The sequence below is a fragment of the Aristolochia californica genome, unplaced genomic scaffold, assembly GCF_029961685.1.
Source record: "Aristolochia californica isolate CCGP_79_NKW_82.1479 unplaced genomic scaffold, dmAriCali1.0.hap1 SCAF_3, whole genome shotgun sequence".
Classification (NCBI taxonomy): Eukaryota; Viridiplantae; Streptophyta; class Magnoliopsida; order Piperales; family Aristolochiaceae; genus Aristolochia; species Aristolochia californica.
The window spans coordinates 43,804,830-43,817,969 of record NW_027181992.1 but is presented as its reverse complement, the minus strand read 5'-3'; the positions used below and the strand labels follow the sequence as shown (position 1 = coordinate 43,817,969).

Here is a 13,140-nt window from a genome sequence, read left to right as displayed (position 1 = left end):
GGGTCTCTTAAGTTTTGCACAGAGAACTAAAATATTAGGAAAAGGAAGTCTACTCGATCTCTAACAGACTCCTGTTTTTATTTCCATAATTTCATAAGTTTACCTTCCCTTATACAACAGTCCCTAATAATATGAAAATTTTCACAAAATCTAACCTCAAAATCATAAGAAAAATCTGGAAAAGCTTACCTTTTAGGTCACTTTTTTTCCGTCGGCAACACCAGCAAGGAAGAAGCTGAGGGCTAGGGTAGGACGAGGTTTAGCAAGGAAGAAGAAAATCGACATCATCGTCTTAAACCCAACTCAAATTATTCACAAACCAGCTTGATTCGGTGACAGCCCCTAAGAACCACCTAGCCGCTGTAAACCAAGTATGTAAAATAATAGTTCTTGCAAAACTTTTCAGTTGACAAACTGCTGTGCATAGCAGTTTTATTTAAGCAGTTTTATCCTTCTTGATACTTTTGGCCTGTTTGTTTTCAAGTAAATTGATTTTTAACATGGAGAGAACCGGCTGAATGCCTACATTAGTACAAAAACATGTAGACTTGGGTATTCATTTCTTCATGTGAATATATGACTGAATAATGAGCTACATGTATTCTTATATAAAACTTTTTGCCTGTAGACCACCTGCTTTGATGGATAATACAAATCAAGATTCCCACTCGCATTGGGAGCCTTTGCTTTGATGCATGATGGGGGGTAAGAAGAAAAAAAAAGAGATTACAGGGAGTGTAACACAATTACACATGCACTGATCCATTTGATGTTTTCTGGGATTTTCTATTAAAATTTGCTAGACTGCAATGTGGGCACACATACTCCAGTCCATCCGTTTTTGCATAATCCTGCCAAGACGAACTCCATCAAAGTTGAGTACACTTCAAGAAGGGTTTTTTCAGAAAAGAGATCACCCAGTCATTCACACAAGAAAGAAATTGCTTACCTTGAAAGCACCAAGCCCTTGCCGTCGGTCACAACCAAAGTGAGCCCACTCGCCGCAAATTCCACAGTTCACCCAGTCACCAGCCGCGCTACTGTTGATTAGTTAACCTCACCATTGTCAGAAACAAAAGATTCACACAATCATTGAGAGCTAAAAGTAGAGGAAACTAGTGCTAGATTCACCTATGACAAAGCAAGCAGCACTCGCCATCAACATCATCATGTGCCAACTCATACTCTAGGAGATATGTTTCATAATGTCTTTTTAGCGTGTTTCCAACTCCCTGGATATTCATTACACAACAAAACAGTCCATAAGTAGAAGAAATAGAAGGAGACTGGAAGAAAGAAAGGGTATACAAAGTGATTCATAGTATAAAAGCCAAAGCCTGGAAGAATTTTCCTGTGATTGTGTTGTTAGAATCTCTTAAGAGTCAGTGTTCCCAGGTCCTACTAGTCAAACATTTTAAACCATGGAAGTTCAGGTAAGAAAAAATTCTGGTTATAGAAAATCCCCATTATTTTCAAAAACTAGAAAATTTTAATGATCCCGGAATTTCATAAGGCTTCACCCAGACAGAATTGTATGAAAAGTTCTATTTGGAAATGGAATTTTACAAAGGTAATGCACATTAATATTGCTTAAGAAAATCCTTCCTCTCAATTACATATTACAAGCATCAAGCAGATTGGAAGATCAAATTCAAGGATAAAGAAGGCAGGTGTAATGAGGCATACAGTCATTCTGTTAGTCATGGTATGGTTGCGCATTTTTGAGAAAACTTGCCCTTTCCAATTGATACCATTCCCAACATGAAAGCCTCCCCTTGAAACCACCTGAAAAAGGAGGGTAGCATGTAAGTTTTAAACTACAATACAGAGAATTCTTTAAGCAAGAATCCAGATAAGATCAGATTAGAACCTCTCTATACAAATTGTACAGGTCCAGACGCTTTGCATTAAGAATTGCTTCTGGAAATTCTGCAAGGCCGCCCTGGGGCACAAGTCGTGTATGCCCCCGAAGGATCAAAAACTGCATCACGTCCCTCAAAAACTCCTCCTGAAAATCAAATGGAACACCAGTCAGTCGTACCTATGTTCAACTAATTGTTTGAATAAAAATATGAGCTGTAAGGGCCTCAAACTTCGGCATTCACTTATAGAGCAACATACATACATCTCTACAAAAGAAAAGAGTGAGGGCAGCGAAAGTGATCTGTATTGAGGGGAGAAGTCACCAATTAACAATGCACCAACGTGCATCAACCTCATCACCCCAACCACCCCATCCCCGATTAAAATGTCTATTACTTGGATTGGTCAGTTTACCCATACCAAGGTGCATCAACCTCATCACCCCAACCATCCCATCCCACTATTAAGACACTCTATTACTTGGATTTGTCAGTTTACCCATAAAGTGAAATTTTGCACTATCCATGGCAGCAATGGCAACCTTAAATTGGCCCCAGTACATGCTAAGAGCTGTAACATGAACTCTACAGATACCGATACAAAGCCTGCAAACAGTTACTTACTTCGGAGCAAAGCTGAATCGGGCATCGCCCACACCCATGTTTCTTCAGTGGCAGGGGATTCAAAGAAATAATCTGCTGAGCCTGATAAGAGCTTGATAGTGCTTTCCGATGAGCAACAGGCGTTGATCCCAGGTGACCATTCTTAGTAGCTGGAACAATTGATATATTGGCTTTTGGCTGACCAACTTCATGTGTTTCCACCTCTAGTATTCCAGAGAAGGGTAGCATCTTGTGCTGTCTAGTGTGAGGCACAGGCCTCATGGCAGCTACTTTCCTTTTCTGTCTAACAGGCACTAAAGGCATAGACATCTCTTCTACAGATCTGATTGTCCTAATCACATCCTCTTCCAGTTTCATTCTAGCAACCCCATTTTCATCCATGACAGAATTGGAATCTTGGGAGAGCTCCAACATTCTTCTGCTTGGAGCAGGCACTTTAAACCAGCTTGGCAGACCGCCAGGAACAGAACTCTCCAAATTCCCATCCTCTCCCTGCTGTTTACAAAAGAAAAGAAGGCGATCAGCATCCTCTTTCTCAAACGATCCAACAGATATTCCTTGGATACTGGCAATGCCAAGAGCAACCAAGCTGCGGTAAGAGCCATCAGGAGCAAGCTGCCTCAAAACCTAATCCAAAACCCACCTGTGTTAAAGGGTGACAAAGGTTCTACAGACCAAATAAAATTTCAAGCTGTAGGTACAAAAATATTCTGAAAGAAGCAACAACTAGAAAAGGCAGTTTTTAGACAAATTGCAAACCTGGGAAGCCCATGCTGGAACTTTCATACAAACTTCAAAAACAGACGCCCCACAAGCAATTGAAGTAGATTTCCTTGGCTCTGCTGAAGATGGCTTACTTTCTTCACAACTAGGCAACGCATGGACCAACTGGCTCTTCTCAATAAGTTCATTCTTTATATGGGCTTCCAAAAGCTGCACATAAATAAACAAGGATTTGATATTTGATGAAGTGAAGAAAACCTTAGAGCGGTCAAGCAAAACACTTCAGAGTACATTTCCCCGTTCTACTCTGGTCCAATATCACTGTCACCATGGCCTATAGAATAAACTAGGTAGAGTATATGAAACATCCATAATAAAAAAAAAATTCTACACCAAAAGTATTGTTCAAGTATATGCCCAATCCACAATAGTTTTGTTTAGTCCAAAAGTATGATTTGCTTGACCAAAGAAAATCGCTACCACTCCTCAAATATAGGTTCCAAGTTTGTCCCAAGCACCCTTACTTCCATCCATCAGTAAGGGAACCAGTCACACAAAATGTAAAACAGCTTCATATTAGAGCATGAGATCCAGAAACAACAATGAGCCACTGCTAACAGGTCAATATGCAAGATCAACCATGAGAGAACCCTGAAACAACATACCAATCATCCACTCAGTTACTCAAAGAACCCTAGTGACGTGCTGATAGTCCAAATCAATATGACTGAGATCCATCAGGGGTAGGCATCTTATCGCTCGAATGGATGTTACAGAGGGGACAAAAATACGACCTTCTGTATAAATGGATGTTACAAAGGGCATCTTGGCCAAAACATGTCAAGATTTTTAGCCACCCAAGATATCTCAGAAAACCGAGATGCTCAACCCTGAGATCAATTACTTGCTCCATGCATTTGATTGTAGGAGGCCTTAATCAGTTGCCACATTATGTGTTTATAGAAAGAATTTCTCATGTTCAAACCTTGCCGATGTTCGTTCTCTGGGTTGAAGCCTCACTAACATCAGTTATTAAATGGCAGGACTTGCAAAAAATATAAAAATATCTACGAATTATTCATCAGACTGTTTAGCTACCTGATCGTCAAAGCAGGTTTGAGCACTGCCTGACACTAAAAGTGATATGTGAGCCAAACTACAAGTTGACAGATCACACTTCATTGTCACAACTCCACGAGAAAATGCTCCTGCTTGTAGAGGCGGCGGGGTAGCACTGCAAAGGTAAAAGCAAAGATACAGTGAAAACCTAATTATTAGATAATGGTTTTGGTCATTAAAAAGAGAGGAGAGAGAGATAGTGATATAGGTTAATCCTATTCCAATTTCAAAAAGTAAAATAGAATCAGTAGCATTTGAAAAGAAATGAAAAGAAAATAAATCAGTGGTATGGTATAAACCACTTACCTTACCCTATTATGAAGTTTGCCCCCTCTAATCTGAATCACAAACAGAAAGTAAATAAAAAATTATTGGTACCAAGTAAACAAGTCGAAACTTGACGAAAAATTTAGCTAGCCCAATGCAACAGGTAAAAAAGGCCCAAAATTGACCCAAGATCCAAATGAATTCAACATAGGAGCTATCATTAGTAGGTAACTGAATATCCTATCTACTCGAACTAAAAACCACTCTTACCTAAATTTATTCAGTTACTAGGAGGCAAATGCAAGAGTTTATTCCCAAGTCACAACCCCGTTACAAACTCATATTATCATCTGACCCACTTCTTAAAATAGACTAGCTATATGAGTCTTACATTCTTTTATGCACTTTGCCAAGCCTATTTTCATGTGACAAATCAAGTTTTCTTTGTCCACTCCCATTATGTAAAATTTAGCCCACATCTATTTCTTAACATGGCCCTTCTAACACCAAGCATACTGCAACCAAAAGAAAAACCACCAGTCATAGCATTAGGGGCTACTCTCTTATTTTTGTGTATGTTAATTCTACTCCTATGTTTTCTTTGATATTGTCCTCTCTAATTCGTCTTTCCCCGGTTTGCAACACAACCATCGCACTGTTTTAATCTCTGCCACCTTATCTTCTATCAATGCTGCCTCTTCAGTTCTCTGCTCCCTAAAGCTAAAATTCATATAATACATGATCCAATTCAACAAATTAAAAGAATAAATTTTAACACTACAACAAAATGTAGCCATCACATGTTGTATGTTGTAACATGACGTGATAACATGTCCCTCAAGGCATTTCAGGACTTCTTGAAACCAAAATAGTGGACCAAGGGATGGATGCTAAAAGAATAAGAAGACTTTGTTTAATGAACACTAGTAAGGTACCACTTGAAGCATAAACAATCACTAGTTCTGATCTCTAGGAGAGAATAAGCAACACCCAGTGGAATCAGATGCAAATAAACAACATGAATAGTTCACTGAACTTACCTCAATGTTCAACAGGGCATTGAGGCCATCCTCCAGTGACCCCAGCAAACAGGCATCCTGAAATAAAATAGCAACAGTTATATAGCTCATTGAACAAAGATACCTAAGTGAGATTAATAGGCTGAAGAAAGACGATTGATACTCACCAGAGTACATGAGGCCCCACAAACTAGAAACCTCATGTTCATCTCATCATCATATATCTTAATTTCAGGAAGTGCAGTGGGTGAATCTTCATCTTCTTCACCTGTAACCTTTTCTGGCAGAGTAATATTAATTTTTGGAGGCTCTCCTAGCAAGCGTGGTCCAGGTTTACCGCCAACCTTTTGGCTTTTAGATGATGAGACTTGATTGTTTCTCACACAGTAAAGCCTAAAAGATGCATGGGCAAGCTGAAATGCATCCCATGTATGACTACAAGAACTGTAACCAGTAACTTCTGTAAGTAAGACCGTCCACAACCTTTACAAATAAACCAAAACAAATATAAAAGCATATACCTCTGCATAACTGAGAAGAATGCTTGACGAAAATGAGAAGCTGCATAACTTGAAAATGAATTTCTCCAGTATATTACATAAGGAATCCCCTGCAAAGGTGCAAGATAGAGATTTAGAAGACAGAAAATCTTTTGGTTAAAAGTAAATCAATTTGTAACCTGGAACACCCTCACTTTTACATGAAGAGTCTCAGCCAATTTTTCACCATTTGGGATCTCCAAGTAAACCTGCAAAAATATTTTGAAAAGACAAAATTTCAGTCCCATGCTTTTAGGCACTAGATTTGAAATTAAGGTAACCAATACACAAGAAATAAAACGAGGTGAAACAAATTATCAGAATGACAGGCAAACTGTTTATATAAATCTTACCAAAAAAGGCCCTTGGCCGATCCATTTTTCAATTTTAAACTACAATAAGCTTTAGTTCTGGCAATGCAGGCAAAAAGATTTGGTTCCTCAACTAACCTAAAACCAAAAGTTGCCCATTTCTGTATTTTTTATGATGGGGTTCACACCAAACATAACTAGAAGACGTCTAGAATGATATACTGTCGCAATGGATGAAAAAAGGACTAATAGAGAAAATACAATATAAGAACCTCCAACGATGCATCATCCAGTGAAATCCCAGACCGTGGTCTCTGTTTCAACCATCAAACAGGGACGTAAGAACTTACCGTGGACGGAACCTTGGGCTCAAAGAGCCCAGCGATGGCTTCAGGAGTAGATATGTTCACTCCACCCCACACCAACGGTCCAATTTCGTCCTCGTTCAGAAGTCGCTCTCCTTGTAAGTAAACAAAATTAGGATCATGCGAGTCTAAAGCATGCCGGAATTCATCGATACCCGGATTATTTAGAGTCTGGACCTGAATATAAGCGGTAGTAAGGATTTTCAGAATTGTAACAAAAATTATACGACAAGAAAAAAGTCAAGTTCCCAAATCGAGAGCGAAGAATGCAGACCTCCAAGCGGCCCGAAGAAACGAGCTCTGGAAAAGGATAGAATTGCTGTCCATCTTCCTGATTTGGTTTTCGTTCATCGGGAGTTTTTCCACAAAAGACAGCAAGGAGACTACAGGTCTGCTTTGGAGTACCTTGTGGCTGAAACATCCTGCATACATGACACCCGGCCGCAGAGGTGAGGAGGTCAAGAAAGACCACTTGGAAACTCAAAGGCCACCTCCAAGCGATCACCAAAATCGAAGCTCCAATGCATCACTTTTTTCCCTCATAGAACGCAATTTGCAACTAAAATCAGAGACAAGGCTTCGGTACCCACTCCAGTAACGGCTTCGCCGGAAGGAAGAAGGAGAAGAGCACAAATTAGAAAGGCAAAGGACCCCAACTAAAAACAAAATCAAAACCCTAAATCGTCCATGAAGACGATCAGCAAAATCCCGTCCAACGCCGACAACTTCGATTGCGCTGTCTGAGAACAGCAAGGAGAACAATCGATCGGCAAATATCGCCACTCCACTTGCTTGATGCTCAAACAAAGCAGAAACCGCGAGCCCGGTGGCAAGCCTAGGGACAATCCGTAAACAACGTGTAGCAAACTAGAAAAATACCGACCTGGATGAAAATTCCAGAAGAAGCGTAACCTGACCGAAGAGATTACCGGGAAATCACGAGCTCGGAGCACAAAACCGAAAAATTACCCACGACACAGGGGAAAGGGGGAATAAATCAGGAACCCAGAAGAGGAAACGAAGAAAAGCAGAAGACCCAAAAGAGGGGAAACCCTGAAAAATCACGGAGCGATATGGGAGACGAGAGAGAGGTAGGGGAGCAGCCAAAATCACAGAAAAGAAAAGAGTAAAGTTGAGAGCAAACCCTAAGCCAGCAGTGCCTTAAAATCACAGAAAACCGGAAAGGACATCACTCATAAAAATTCTTTCTCAAAATCAAAACATCCCCCAACTTCCCCTACAAAATTTAATTAAATTCGCATTTGCTGAGACTGTCAGTTTTTTTTTTTTTTTTTTGCTGTAACAACTCACAACCACACCAAGTCAAACGAAACAAAACAGAACCGAAGATCCATCCCACTCCAAAAGGAAAAAAAGGGACTCCAATTAAAAATCTTTTGACGAACCCAGAAAGAAACACAATAAATCGGGAATAGAAAACAAGTGAAATAAAACAAAAAGGGAACTAATAGTCATCTTTGTAATAAAAACAAAACACACACAAAAAAAAAAAACTAATCTCACACGATTTCGAAAATTATTCATGGGCTGACCACGAGACTCGGAGGATTTAAATAAATAAAGATAACAAGTTGGGGTGGGAGCTTTGAATTAAGGATTGAAAGAAACAGAAGAGAACACTTTTAACATCCTGAGCCGCGATTACGTTGCTTCAGATTTCTTGGGCCCTTTTTTTTTTTTTTTTTTCCTTTTTTCGCTTTTCTTGTATTCTGACGCGATTCGATTCATGACTGCTGTTCTCGAAACACTGACTCTCTCTCTGAATCTCGTGCTGCCGATTTTATAGATCTTGCAACGAGATTCCCTCTTAATGCCTCTCCTGTCGTCCTCTCCTTCTCTCTATACATTTCGCCCTCGCCGGAATTTACATTTACACACGCTTGCAGTTACACGTCCGGATCTTACCTATACGTGTGATTAATTCCCTGTCCCCTTGGCCGTCTTTTTGCTCATTTGAATTGACCAGAGTACCCTTGTACCTGTACTTTATTACTTTGACTCTAATTCACGGTCAACGATGAATTGTCCTCGTTCAACGTTAATTCTTCTTTACTATCTAAACATGACCAGGATTTGCCCTTTTAATTATGAATTATTTATATATTTAGAAGCTTTATTTGAATTTGTAGAAAATTTATAATTAAAAATAATATAATTATATTTTATTTAACAAAATTAATATAAATATAAATATTAAGAAATAATATAATTTAAATCAGATATTTTAAATAAAATTTAAAATTAAATATCTTATTAAATAAAGTATTTTGATAAACATAATATATAAAAAATTTACTAATAATTTTAAGGAAATATTGTTTTATAACCAAATAGTTATGCAATTATTTTATAATATTTAAGTAAGTTCACCCACTACAATTGGATTCAACATTGCAGTTGTGTAGGGTGCCCCCTCCCTCCCTTGATCACCATCCTTTGCTATATGATGAGGGAATAGCTTTCTCTTCCACCCTAAGTGTTGGATGAGGTCCATTTAGTAGGCCACAACTATTTATTTGAAATGTTTGCCACATTAACAATTTTGTGGCATAGTGAATTTACTAAATTGGCAATTAACACCGATTTTGGTTGATTTGGATTGTTCAACAAATGTTATTAAACAAAGGACTCATTGGCTAGTTTAACCAGGTTCAATATGGTTTGATCCCTCGAGCGGGTTTGATAAAATAATGGACTAGAAACTTGTTAAAACCTAGTTAATCAACTGAATTTTGACAATTAAACAACCGATGTGATTAATAAAAGATGTGGAGACAGGTAGGGGTGGCATCGAGCAGAGCCGAGCCCGAACCTGCTTATGTTCAAGCCGAGCTTTATTTAAATATTTCGAGTCGAGCCTCTCTTGAGCCTAAAATTGTTGTCGAGCTCTAACCCAACGAGTTCGAACCGAGCTCGAGCCTCAACATACATTTTAAACTTTTCAAAAAATATATATCGAATAAAATGTATATAAAATTATGCATACATTTTACATAAAATTGGGCATGACCTCTACATAAAATTGGACATAACCTATATATATAATACGTGTGTAAGATTGAGCATAACCTCTACTTAAAATTGAGCATAATCTATATATATAATACTTGTATAAAATTCGGCATGACCTCTACTTAAAATTGGGCATAATCAATATACATAATACCTGCATAAACACTCCATAAAATTGTCTATACATTCTATAAACACTCCATGAAATTGTTTATACACTCCGTATACTGCATAACATTATAAATAAACTCCATACAATAATCAAACACAAGAAAATTAAATGAAATATCACTATTAATTTACAATCACCCAAATAAAAACTATAAATCCTTTAAATAAAATCCTATTACTATTAGAGACTTACTAGAAAATTGCAAGAAATATTTTAAATTTTTCGTAGGAAAGTTAAATGGACCTCTTATTGCCTTTTCTAAGGAAATAAATAAAAATTAATAATTAATCTGATATATTATTATACTTATCAATAAATTTTTAATCACATAAAATGTCAAACACAAAATTGCTATGAAAATTGCCTCATGCTCAAAGTATTATATCATCAAATGTCAAATACTTATTCAAAATTTTTCTATATGGTTTTCTAACCCATCTTGGCAAGAAAATCTTACTTAAAAAATTATATAATCTTACTTAGAAAATTATATGATTTTTAAAAAAAAATTATAATTAGAATTTTTTTTTGAAAAAACATGAGGCACTAATGGTCCCTATATTTCTACTAAAAATGTCTTTTCAACATTTATTGAAAAAACTACTAATAGTCTCTAGAAACATATTTCTACTAAAATATATTTTCAATTTCTTTAAGAGCCATGAGGAAGGAACAAATAGTTTTTTTTTTCCCTTGTTTATGATCTCGCACGTAGGGGTGGCTTTGAATAAATTATATATAAAATTATGCATACATTTTAAAAAAATATAATGATAGGGGAGGTTCAGGATTGAATTTCAATAATGGATTAAAATGCACCAATATTAATCTTTTTTACTCCAATTGTTGTCTAGCTTATTTTGTAATTTTTGAATCTGGCCATAATTTATTATGGCCTCCTAAGTGCCCCTAGATGAAAATTTATATAATAGGAAAAACTAAAAATATTTTTCCTATGATACATATTCCCAAAAAACCTTTAAATAAAATCTTATTACTATTAGTGACTTATTAGAAAATTACAAGAAATATTTTTAAATTTTCTTAGGAAAGTTAAATGGACCTTTTATTGCCTCTTCTAGGGAAATAAATAAAAATTAATAATCAATTTAATATATTATTATACTTATCGATAAATTTTTAATTAAATAAAATATCAAACACAAAATTCCAATGAAAATTGCTTCATGCTAAAAGTATTACAAGATCAACTGTTAAATACTCATTCAAAAAAATTTTATACTATTTTCTACCCCATCTTGGTATGAAAATCTTACTTAGAAAATTATATGATTTTTAATAAAAAATTCCAATTAGAAAAATGTTTAAAAAAAAACATGAGACACTAATAGTTTATAGAAACTTATTTCTATAAAAATTATTTTTAATTTTTTCGAGAGCTACGAGGAAGAGAGTTTAAGGAAAAAGTTTTTTTTTACTTTATGATCTCGCACGTGCGAAATCATCTTCGCGCGGGGGAGATTATTTCTCCCCTGAACTTAGGTTCTAGTTTTCTGTCGAGACGACGCGGAGGGAAGGGGTTTATGGCGCCAGGGAGGACCTATCATCGGGGATGACTGCTGCGACGAAGGCAGCTGCGACGGAAACAAAGGCGACGACGAGGAGAGGAAGAAATTGAACAGATGGCCATAGAGGTGGTCGGCAAGCAGCTGCGACGGCGGTAGAGACGGCTAGCGAACAGCTGCGATGGAAATAGAGGCGGTGACAACAGCCGACGGGAGGAAAAAATTTCCCCTCCTCGTTCTCGATCCCGTTCCCACTCCCGCTCCCCCGCTCCCGATCCCGATACTGATCCCGACTCACCTCGAGCCGGCTTGAGAGCCGACGAACAGAACCTGGCTTCGATCGAACTCGGCTCGTTATGGTAAATGAGCCAATTTCAGTGCTCGAGCTCGATAGATAACAAATCGAACCGAGCCGGTACCAAGCCGAACTCAAGCCGCTTGCGAGCCAGCTCGGTTCAAAGCCACCCCTAGAGACAAGGGAAGTCGCCCTCTACTCTCTCATCCTCTCCTCCTAAATGGGGCCATAAGGGGCCTCTTTATATATATATATATTTAAATGTATTAATTAGTTTAAAAAAATAATTCAAATTTTCCTAATATCATTAGACTCCACCAAACATATATGGAGTTTAGTTAGTTTGAAATTATACATCTAGTTGACCATATCTGGAAAATGCAATATCTAATAAAGTTGTATTTGAAAATTAAATTTTTTTAATATATTTTGAGTTTAGTCATGTTTGGGATTACAACATTTAGTCGACCACATTTGGAAATTTGGTATCTATGGATGTCGTATTTGAAAATTAAAATTTTTAGGTAATTCCTAAATATAACCCTCTTAGAGGTTGTACTTTCGAATGTGACCTCTTAAATAAGGTACTTCAAAAGGCAATCAAATTCTAAATGTAGCCAATAAAATCAATTGGCTTTAGGGTAGATTGGCTATTAAGTTTTAAAAATAAATTGTTAGTTTTAAAAACCCTCTTAGAGGTTGTACTTTCGAATGTGACCTCTTAAATAAGGTACTTCAAAAGGCAACCAAATTCTAAATGTTGCCAATAAAATCAATTGGTTTTAGGGTAGAATGGTTATTAAGTTTTAAAAATAAATTGTTAGTTTTAAAAATAGTTATTAATTTTAGATATCAAAAATAAAAAAATACAGCCCATCTACAAGACTTATCTTTGACAAGATGGAGCAAGAACTTTCCCTTCGCTTAGAAGTAAAAACCAATGGTGGAGACACCTTGTCTCAAAGAGAGGAGGGAGGGAGGTGGCTCTCCTCTGCTTTTTCTTCTCTCCAATGGACAATAGTATTATTACACCCTTTGTCCAAAAAAAGGGGAGAGAAGGAGTGAAACAGAAAAAAGAAGGGAGGGAGGTGGAAGCCTCTACCCTCTGCACGAAAGAAGAAGGGGAGAGGTGGCCTCTGTTTTTCGTATCAAGGAGGACGGCGGCCACCCCCTCTCTTTTCCACTCAGTGGGAGAGCCCTGCCATGTAGAGGAGCATGGGTTTGCCCCTATGGAAACATTATTCGCAAAGGGGGGTTGAGAGGAGTTTTGTCTTGCCCTCCCTCG

At 37.4% G+C, this 13,140-nt stretch overlaps 1 protein-coding gene across 2 annotated transcripts; it reads right to left on the bottom strand.

Moving 5' to 3' along the window:
• Nucleotides 1–577: 577 nt before the first annotated feature.
• LOC137958901 (AT-rich interactive domain-containing protein 4-like) lies at nucleotides 578–8,629 on the bottom strand. 2 transcript variants are annotated; one of them, XM_068806103.1, is made up of 15 exons: nucleotides 7,104–8,629; nucleotides 6,815–7,006; nucleotides 6,309–6,362; nucleotides 6,136–6,224; nucleotides 5,782–6,058; nucleotides 5,636–5,692; nucleotides 4,635–4,666; nucleotides 4,308–4,443; nucleotides 3,246–3,419; nucleotides 2,487–3,113; nucleotides 1,871–2,008; nucleotides 1,687–1,785; nucleotides 1,132–1,232; nucleotides 950–1,040; nucleotides 578–851 (listed from the first exon to the last, which is right to left on the bottom strand). In XM_068806103.1, exons 1-15 carry the CDS (start codon nucleotides 7,248–7,250, stop codon nucleotides 747–749), a joined length of 2,319 nt encoding a protein of 772 aa, XP_068662204.1. In that variant the 5' UTR covers nucleotides 7,251–8,629; the 3' UTR covers nucleotides 578–746. The 2 variants fall into 2 exon arrangements, with proteins under 2 accessions (XP_068662204.1, XP_068662206.1); XM_068806105.1 differs by having other exon boundaries at nucleotides 2,487–2,981.
• Nucleotides 8,630–13,140: the final 4,511 nt, after the last annotated feature.

Coding starts and splice junctions, on each gene's coding strand:
- LOC137958901 (XM_068806103.1), bottom strand. CDS start 7,250: ATGTTTCAGCCACAAGGTACTCCAAAGCAGACCTGTAGTCTCCTTGCT. Junction 7,007..7,103: donor TTTCTTCGGGCCGCTTGGAG/GTCTGCATTCTT, acceptor GCTTATATTCAG/GTCCAGACTCTAAATAATCC. Junction 1,041..1,131: donor TGCTGCTTGCTTTGTCATAG/GTGAATCTAGCA, acceptor ACTAATCAACAG/TAGCGCGGCTGGTGACTGGG.